The 10,264-nt window shown below is 40.4% G+C and overlaps 1 protein-coding gene and 1 pseudogene across 2 annotated transcripts in view; both read right to left on the bottom strand.

Moving 5' to 3' along the window:
* LOC101851658 (polyphosphoinositide phosphatase) overlaps window positions 1-10,264 on the bottom strand; it is a 38,790-nt gene that overhangs the window by 9,033 nt on the left and 19,493 nt on the right. Inside the window, exons 15-20 of one of the 2 annotated variants that reach the window (XM_005103275.3) lie at window positions 8,019-8,185; window positions 7,025-7,163; window positions 4,380-4,438; window positions 3,711-3,855; window positions 3,058-3,135; window positions 1,694-1,741 (exon numbers count right to left, since the gene is read on the bottom strand). In XM_005103275.3, coding sequence (XP_005103332.1) covers window positions 1,694-1,741; window positions 3,058-3,135; window positions 3,711-3,855; window positions 4,380-4,438; window positions 7,025-7,163; window positions 8,019-8,185 — 636 coding nt within the window. The remainder of the gene's footprint in view (window positions 1-1,693; window positions 1,742-3,057; window positions 3,136-3,710; window positions 3,856-4,379; window positions 4,439-7,024; window positions 7,164-8,018; window positions 8,186-10,264) is intronic. The other variant, XM_005103277.3, reaches the window with a different exon arrangement.
* On the bottom strand, window positions 6,336-6,584 carry LOC118478103 (annotated as a pseudogene).

Below are 10,264 nucleotides of genomic sequence, written 5' to 3'. Positions count from 1 at the left end.
TGATGGTAAAAATGACCTTCTGTATCTTTCTTTGTTACAGATCAGAAGCATGGGTCTTTTACTTTGGACTGATGTTTTTATTTGAAGGAACAAGGGATGTTTTTTGTCTAAAAAGATGGAATTAATTTTCTTAGTGCAAGCTGTTATGTATAGTTCATCCAAGTAGGGGAATGAAGATGTTGAAATTTTACATGCTTTCCGTATTACCTTGAACCTATCAAGGCACCCCAAAATAGCAGGTCACAAGAGAGTGACAAACGTACAAAAGAAGTACAGGAAAATGACAATAGTAAGGATCAGGAAAGAAAAAGCAGCAGTTCCCTGTCAGCCCATTTACAATTCTACTGTGCTTGAACGAGAAATGTCCCCCCTTTGGGAATGGCCTAAAGACACTACAGTCAGTGGCACTGCCCCGGGGGGTAGCCACTGTCTCCGTTCATAAGTGTTTCTATATTACAGAAAGACGTGACAAGTTCAGAAATTTGATATCACTCTGATAACCTTTCAGTGTAAATGTCAGAAGCCTGAGACTTCTGTCAGGAGACACATATCCAGTGTTCGAACTCATGAGAGTACAAGTCTGATATTAAAGATTGGTAAACTATACAAATGAGCAAAAGGTGGTTTATATAATGATAAATGAAAGGAGTATGAAAGAACATGACATAGAAAGAATGGCCTCTCTCAAAAACAAACCCCAATAACAATATGGTTCCTTTGGAATAAAAATGAGTTCCTATGCTTGACCTTGCCTTATGAAAATGATTAAAAACCATTATAGCTACATATTTCTTTGCGACAGTAATGAATATGTGATGCATCTATTTGTTTGAATATGGAACCTGAAATCTTCACTTTTTTATAATGAACCTAACACTTGATATATCAATGTCTGTTTTCAGTTCTCATGAACAGCTGTCTGGTATGGTTTAAAGTCCTGCTAAGCAATTCATACATCATTTCCACAGAGGAGAACTTGCCAAGTCAGTAAGAGTAAAGACAACAGAAGAAAAAAGACAAGAGGAAACAATAAACTATATTCAGGATAAACATCACATTTGTATATCTGGTCATAGAAGTCTATGCATGATATCATTCCATCAGTTTAGAGTTTTCACCCCCTTCTGGTGTACAGTGGATCTATATTTTATTCCCACCCAGACCACAGGTAGGTTACTCAGGGTTAAGAGTTGTAAACCAAACACAGGACTAAATAAAGCACACAGAAAAAAAAAATCGAAACTCAAACGGAGGTAGCAACGGGGTAACGCAGGCAAACTGAAATACATTTATGCATTGGGAGAAGGCTGATTTCTGGGGATTTCAAAAATAAAGCTTTAAACAAAACTCATGAAATTTTGGCTTGTCAAGAGTAAGCTGAAAGCAAACTCGCATCTTTTGAGTGACAAGCTTAAAACAAAGCTCACGTCTTTTGAGTAAACTTTAAGCAAAAACTTACTTCTCCTTGGTTCACCAAGAGTAAGCTTGAAGCAACTCACATCTTTCAGGATATTCAAAATTATGCTTCAAGCAAAACTCACTTCTTCCACTTCAGGGGCAAAAAAAGGAAACTACTTCCAAGTCACCAGGTCTATAAAGGCAAAGCCAAAACAATACTGCAGGATGGCAAAACCCCCACTAGAACTGCTCTTTGGCAAGTGAAGAAAAAGCTTGAAGCAAATGAGTTCTCTACCTGTGAGTTTGTCTAAACAATCGCTGCTTGAATTTGGCGGTGGGGGGCCTACGGAGACACAAGCAAGCCAGCTAAAGTACGTCACGAGAGCATGAGGCCAGTGATTAGTCCTTAAGTACCACAGAATTACTCATGTGTTTAATCAAATGAAGGAACTATCAGTAAATATCTACTCCCTCAATCTGCAGTTTTGCACACGCAGTTTAACATACGACCCGTGAAAACTTCATGTTTGTCACTCAGATCACATTGGTGGAAGTGGCTGTTCCAGTTATCATGTGGTCAGTACTAGATGAGTCAGTGTACGCATTTGATGATAGTACTGATGATGATGGCAATATGAATTCAAGTTCAAGAACACGAAGCATTTCACCACCAAACATATTTCTATGTGTTACTTAGACCTAGGAATATTAGTTCAAACAAATAAAACATCAAGCAAAAAATTTCTCCTGCAAGATCAGGCCAAAGGGCTCAAACTCAGATGGTCGCTGGAGCAGAGAAGCTCCAGAAAGTTCAGCTGTTAAAAAATGCTGTATTTTCAATGCCAACTTCTGTTCTACATCCTTACAACCCTAACACATTATACAAAGTGTTGATACGTTTTGGACCACTTGAAATAAAAAGATGAGATAAACTGCAAAGCACTCTAAAAAGATGGCAGCACCATAATATAGACAAATAAAAGAAATAAAAATCAAATTTCACTTTTTACCCTAATGAAGGATGCTCCTGTACAATGTCCATATATAAGTATTTGTACTTTACAACATACACTTTGGCCATTTTTAAATACTGCTGACTGTGACTGACAAATCTATTAATCTATCTTTTACAAATATTTATCTGTAAGGTTTTGTAAAGTTTAAACAAATTTCCAGTGAATGGACAATAAAGTTCAACACTTTTTCTTTTTTCAAGATGGTGCAATGTTCAACATAGCTAAAAACATATTGAGAGATACAGTGCTATGAAGCTATTAGTTCTAAAATCATTGGAACTATTTTCCTAAAATCTGGGGGGGTGCTCTCCCATCTTACAAAAGAACATGGTGCTGTATCATGCCATATGAATATGAGCTAGCAAAAGTGTGCACCTAAAGTTCATTAAGACCATCACAAGTTTATTCATTTGTTTCTAAAGACAAATGCCTGACTTCGATAATATTTCCTCTCATAGCAAGGACGGAAATAGGATTAAAAGGATTAATGAAAACGTATAAGAGGATGAACATAAGTAGTGGCCAAAAATTATTCAAAGCACATGAAACCAACTGTTTGCTTTATTTTAATAGTTTTAGTTTGTTCATCATCATAAAGGAAAAGTGAGAGTAAGGCAACAACTAGGGCGAAGACACAGCTTACCCTCTCTCTAGAGACTGGTCGTAGAACTGACGCACGCAGAATGGACTTGGGTCTGTTGCATTCTTCGGAACATGTTTCCTGCAAGTGAGAGATAGAGCATTTGATGTCATCAAAGAAAAACAGTTGTTTTTTTCTTTATTCCAGAGAGAAAGATAGAGGTTTTTGATGTTAAAACATACAGATAGAGTCTCTAATGACATTTTACCACAAACAAATCTTTTCCCAATCTTTCATTAATGGTGGGTGCCTAAATGAAGCTCAATATCAGGAGGAAAGAAAGAGACGAACACAAACAAACTCTATCTTATGTGTGTGGGTAAAAAAATGTTTAATACAATGACACTTCCATGACAACTGACAGTACAAATGAGTAGATAGAGAAGCTTATAATCTAATTATCTCTTTCCTATGCTGAGTTTGGGGAGGGGGGGGGGATGGAGTGGTTGAAGGAATTCTTATGTCCAGATTAGCATAATAGTATCAAGTATCTAGCAGTATTTCATTACTTGATACCCCTGAAGTAGCACGGTCGAAAGAGTTTAGTGGAAAATACCACCCAGATCTCCACTGAAAATCACTGTAATCACATTTTTAAAAAACTTAACACTAAATACTGAGACGGCCATTGCTACAACTGTGTTCTCCCAACTCACCAGCCACACTGAGACAAGTAGATCTGGTACATCTCGTCAAAGGCAGATAGCTCTGCCGGCCGGTAGTGTTCGTAAAAAGCATTGACGTGCTCGTCTGTCTGAGGAGCTGTGATGACTGCTGCATGGATGGCCTCAGGTTTTGCCACTGGATACAGAGATTGCATTATTTGTTAAGAAAGATATTCCCACCTAATGTTATTTCACATTAAGAAAATGAAAACTCTACAAGTATCTCTATTAAACTTGTTAAAAACGCATGACAGTTCAGCTGGCCTGACTATCTAAATGTGGTGAACCCAGTCCTTAGAAGAGATTGATTTATATAATTGTGTCCATGAATAAGACACTTGAACAATTTTTTTTTCCTTTCATTTCTTACTCATGTAACAGATTTGTGTGACATTTTGCTTTAAAATGAGGGAAATAAGAACGAGAGGGGTGCTTTACTTCAATACAGGGTAAAATGTATTAACACGACTACTCTGCACCTAAACTCAGCTTTAACATTTCAGGACCTCAACTCAGTGAAACATATCAGCACCCAGTACAGCGAATTAGTTCAACAATCATAATATCATATTCAATAGAATTTTTACGCAACAGAACTTTCCTTGCCAACTAAAGCATCATTCTCTGATCTGTCCATCATAGGGCAGAACTTAGTCTCACCTTCATCATGCGGGAGAGGTAAGCTCTTCCAGGCCTCAGAGGTCCACCACTGGCAATAGCTGAAAGAACAAATAGAAACACAGAAAAGTATAACAGACTGGTAAACTTACCTCAGGGTATTACAGAGGGAAAAGAAAGGTTTGTACACAATATTATACTGTATAACAGACTGGTAAACTTACTTCAGAGTATTACAGAAGGAAAAAGAAATATTTTTACACAATATTATACTGTATAACAGATTTTTGGGGGATTTTAGCAAAGGTTTTACGGTGCTCGTAACTGCATAAGGTCATATGAGCGCGGATACGCATGTTTCCTCCCCAGAAGATTTGTCTAAACACCAGTATCCTCCTCCACATAACCTGTAGCCGTCGGTGGCATGGCCGTCAGTGAAGATATCGAGGTCGGACGTAGGCACTGTGGGCAATGATGTAACGCGAGATGCACAGCACTGGATGCTGATATGTTTCACTGAGTTGAGGTCCTGGAATGTTAAAGCTGAGTTTAGGTGCAGAGTAGTCGTGTTAATACATTTTACCCTGTATTGAAGTAAAGCAGCTCTCGAGACTGTGCGCCGATTGCCTACGTCCGACCTCGATATCTTCACTGACGGCCATGCCACCGACGGCTACAGGTTATGTGGAGGAGGATACTGGTGTTTAGACAAATCTTCTGGGGAGGAAACATGCGTATCCGTGCCCGCGGGACTATACGGAAGCAGCTACCGAGCTGAAACTACTGCCCTGCTCCGCGCACTGCAATGGCTAGAAAAACAACCACGTTTTCAAAGAATCCACATCTTCACAGACTCCCAGTCAGTTGTTCAACACTAAATGTCCGGAGTGACTGCAGTTCGTACTGAGATAGAGGACAAAATGTGGATCACTATCTGCCAATGCTGTGAAATCCACGGACACCTTCACATACAATGGATACCAGGACATTGCGACATCTACGGGAACGACAGAGCTGACGCCCTGGCCAACAAGGGAGGCCGCCTTGACCAGTCCAACACTCCAGTCGATATTGCGTCAGCAAGCTCGTGCATCTCGCGTTACATCATTGCCCACACATGGGAGAAAGCGCAACTGCACGACTCCGTCGGGGGAAAGGTGAAGCCACCACCGGAGAGGGACAAAGAGAAGGACCTTACCGTCAGACAGAGAAGAGAGTTATCGCAGCTAAGATGCAACGCAAAGAGCCCCATCCTACAGACATATCTCCATGCAATAGGCTCCGCTCCCAATGATTCCTGTCTGGCGTGTGGCACAAGTCCTGACGACCTGCAGCACGCACTGTATGAGTGCCCCCGGGGGGAAGCACATCGAGGCCCACTTATGGAGAACAACGCGAGACCGGGCCCGGATGTACTCTGGACGAGGCCACAAGAGGTTGCCGCTTACCTGTCTGCCTGCTGTCTGCCTGCGGCAGACTGCCGCCCTCCTGCGGAGGCCAGCCAGAAGAAGAAGAAGAAGAAGAAGCGCCACAAGATTAGAGGTGTTACAAGAGAGTAACAAACATAAAAAAGAAGGAGGGGAGATAAGGGCGATAGATGTTTGATAGGAAAGAAGAAGCAAACCACACCAGAGCACCCGCCAACCACCCACTGTATAACAGACTGGTAAACTTACCCCAGGATATTACAAAGGGAAAAGAAAGATGTTCAGACGTAATCATACTGTCATCAGTTATCTTACCGAACTCATAGCTACAACAGAAGCAGCAAAGTCAACAACAACAGCAACAGCAGCAAGCACCGTGAATTTTTGCTACGAGCTATAATATTTTAAAATACAAATACAGTCAGGCGCAGACAACATGAACGTGGAAAACTCGAAATCACAGATAGCTTGTACAATTTTCCATTCTCCGACTGATATCTCTTTAATTTTTCATTATACTGGTTACCTGAATCACAGAATGTGTTGACCCCATTCAACAATCCCCAATGTGTTTGGGTTCTCCCTGCCTGACTGAACAAGAATGACAAAGGTAACAGAGAACCCAATCTAGAGTAAGGTTCTCTCTAATCAAAGACAACTCTTTTTTTTTAAAGAATACCATCTACTAGAGATAACAGAGTCAGGTTCGGACCTCATCAGCTTCATGCAGAATCCGTCCCCCTTTCGAGGCAGCACAAGGCAGAGAAAAGTCAGGAACAGATACTACACTTTGATCTTGGCCAAAAGGCAGAGAAGCAACAAATCAAAGACACTTGTATACCACCTCTGGGATGCGAAGGTAGTAGGGGAAGAGATAGGGAGAAGGGAGAAAGAAATAAAGGAGGGAAGAAGAGGAGGAGGATAAGACATCTTAAGCATTTTCTGTTCTTACAGGCCTATCCTTCATAAGCTTTTAACGTTATTATTATTATTTTTTAAATTATAGTTGTTTTGTGCCTATGTCTGAATGAAAATAGTGTGTGTGTGTGTGTGTGTGTGTGTGTGTGTGTGTGTGTGTGTGTGTGTGTGTGTGTGTGTGTGCATAAATATATAATGCATGAGAAGAAAGAAAGTAGTGAGAAAGGTTTTGAAAAATGGGTATTCCAATGTAAAGCGCATTGAGCTACTTTTTTGGAAATGCGCTATATTAATGTTATATATTATTATTATAAAAAAAAAAAAAAAGAAGACAAAACTCACTGGTTCTTGGCCGACTTTTGTCCTAAGGAGATTTTGTTGTGCAGGTAGAAGTCGGTGGGCAGGTCCCACAGGTTAGGCTGACCCTCCACAGGGACAAACACACCGAGGAACAAATTAAACGCCTGCTGTTTCTCCACATCTGAAAGTCATGCAGAATTATGAAATACATGGTGGGTGGTGGGATGGTGTTCTGGTGTGGTTTGCTTCTTTCCTATCAAATATCTATTGTCCTTGTCTCTCCTCCTCCTTTTTCTGTGTTTGCTACTCTCTTGTAACACCTCTAAATTTTCAGCACTTCTAAGACATATATGTGTTGCAAGAGCTGTAAAACTCTTACTAAAATACTAAAACAAATGAAATACATACAAAAGTACACATTACTACGTTCTTTGATGTATAATACACAGAAAATTACACACAATTAAGTCCTTTTACAGAGGCTTATAATTATATCATTTCATGAGCAACACACACACACACACACGTGACTTGTTCATACAGTTCAGTCCAAAAGGCACTCAGACTGCCACAAGGCACTCCGACTGCCACAAGGCACTCAGACTGCCACAAGGCACTCAGACTGCCACAAGGCACTCAGACTGCCACAAGGCACTCAGACTGCCACAAGGCACTCAGACTGAACAGCAGGACTTGACAAAAACCCATGTTGCGCCTAAAATTGTATTTGTTCTGGCTGTTTTGAGTTTGAATTTCAAAAAAATATTTCTTGAACACAAGTGACTGATACCAGAGATTTAGAAACTGTAATTTTTTTTTTTTAAATTTGGGGGATTAGTACATGTACATTTTAACAACTAGCTGATGATATTTAGGTTTCTGATACTCAATATTTCTCCTGAAAACACACTATCTATCTCTAGGCTGGTCAAAGTCTGGCTTGACAAAGTCCTGCTGAAGGCCAACATTGTGCAACTCTGTGGAAAGCAAAGCCATAATACCAAGGCAGCATTTGCATTAGGGAATACTGAGTCACCTGAGAATGCATTGCTGTAATATCGAGACAGCGTCTGCATGATATCACGGCTGTGGGAGGTCCATGGGGCAATCTTGCGGTAGCTCTTGATGCGGTGAACCAGCTGACTGCCTCCGTACTGAAGAGCGACGGTGTCACCGTGATCCTCATACAACTCCTCCAGCATCCTGATAGAGGACAGAAAAGAAGCTCTTAAAGTTACACATATCTATTATGTTTTCATAATCTGTTTCCTCTTACGTGTGCACCTTTGGCAGACCCATAGAGTTCAAATATTTAAAAAAACAATAGTACCTCTAAGCATGGCTCAAGTCTCTCAAACAGAAAGCATTTTCAAAATGCCAGTAAGGGGGTTTGGATAACTGCAGACAAGTTGGGGTTTTAATTTTTACCAAATGTGAATCCACTCATAGGCACAAAAACAAACCTAAATTAAGCCATGAGAACACCCCCCCCCCCCCCCCCCCCCCCTCTTCCACAAACTTCCGTCACTTCCACAAGTGGGCAGACAACAAAACCAGAATGCGTCGAGACAGAGGCCATAAATAAGACTCCCATCACCACAGATAGTAATTTACAACCCTCTGAAATTGCCAAACAAGATTAACTTGGCTTACCAAGACACATCTTATTTTGCAAAAATATCAGGAGGTTCTCAAGAGAGTGACAACAAAAGAGTACTCCACTCTGAGGAAACTGTGACCTTTAAATTCACATTCTGCCTCGTAATAATCCCATTCTTATAACAATAGACAAACTAGCCAAGAAAAGCATTTTGTTTGCACCATGACACTGAAGATAGTTCATTTCATTCAAGAGTAAAAATTCTAAAACCTTCTCTGGCGAATGTATTTTAACCTTTTCGCCGCACGGCCCTCCAAGTTTTTCACACCACTTCGGTGCTTAGCGCTCCTCTTTGATGCACGCTATTTCACAACCTTTCATGACGCCACGCTCCACCCTGGATTCAGGTACTTGTGCATGCAACAAAAAGTTTGCCTTTTCACTTTTCACTTTCAAACTTTCAAAAAAAGTAGTCAGATACCATTTTGGAACTGTTTCTTGCTGTCAGAATTTGAGCTGCTTGAACACATTTCAATTTACAGGCGAATTTCTGAGGTCATGTTTGAGAGCAATCCCGAGATGTTTTACATTCGCTGAAAGTTGTGGCGCTTAGACCGACGTTGAGAAGACTCACTCTCAAAGGAGTCACAGGTCCTATCTACATAGAAAGATCCGATGATGAAGATGATGTTGAAAGGATGAGGTTACTATGCCGGTTGACAATAAAGCATACCGTTAAATTTTGCCAAAGAAGCAACCAGTAGTGAATCAAGTATACGTGAGATTAGAATGCATAGACAGTGATGATGAGAGGATGGACCATAGGACTGACCGGTTGTTGAAATTACGATATGGCGACGGATATACTGTAGAGCTGTAAAGGAGAGTATAGAAAGACAAAAAAAATTAACAAGAATATTTGAAGATAAAATTCTGTGGGCTCGAAACACAAACAACTTTCCCCATATTTCTCAGTTTACTGGTATTCAGTGAAATCGAAGTCTCACAACCCAAACCACCGTTAGCATCCGATATTTACTGACTGGTCATTACAGAGGAGTTGATAAACTTTTTGAAAACTAAAATAAAACAATAAGATGGGAAAGGGACCAATGGCAAAGATCTGCAAACCTTGGCAAGTCGTTTACGTAGCAAAACCAAGAAACTAGATAATCTTGTAGAAATGGAATGATTCTTTGTTATCTATTTTCGTTCACATCAGGGTATACTCAAGATACTGACTCTCTGCGACAACTGACCTGGAAGCCCAGGCTTGCACTCATCTTTCTGCTGAATAATGATGTACGTGTAAAGAAAAGGGTCCTTGACAGTTCTCTCTTCTCGTTTCATATGTCAAACACCATAGCACCAGTGCACTACGGAGAGCTTTACCATGACATTAAAAAAATGAAGCCATTTAATTTATACGGAATCTACAAAAGAAAGTTTTTTTAAAACTTGTGAAAACCATAACAGGACTTTATATTGACGAAACCATGGTGTATTTCAAAGGCCGTTCCTGATCCAAGTTCAGATAAACCCACCAATGAAGGATTCAACCTAAGTGAAGTGTGCGAGAGAAAAGCGGGGCATGTTCTCAAAGAGAGTCAGTAAGCTGACAACAACACCACGGATACAGAACCTTTAGGCGGCAGTAGGAAACGTGCACAGGAAAGGTGTGC

This window comes from Aplysia californica, unplaced genomic scaffold (genome assembly GCF_000002075.1).
Source record: "Aplysia californica isolate F4 #8 unplaced genomic scaffold, AplCal3.0 scaffold00366, whole genome shotgun sequence".
Classification (NCBI taxonomy): Eukaryota; Metazoa; Mollusca; class Gastropoda; order Aplysiida; family Aplysiidae; genus Aplysia; species Aplysia californica.
Note: the sequence above shows the minus strand (reverse complement) of the source record. Positions and strands in the feature narration are given on the sequence as shown.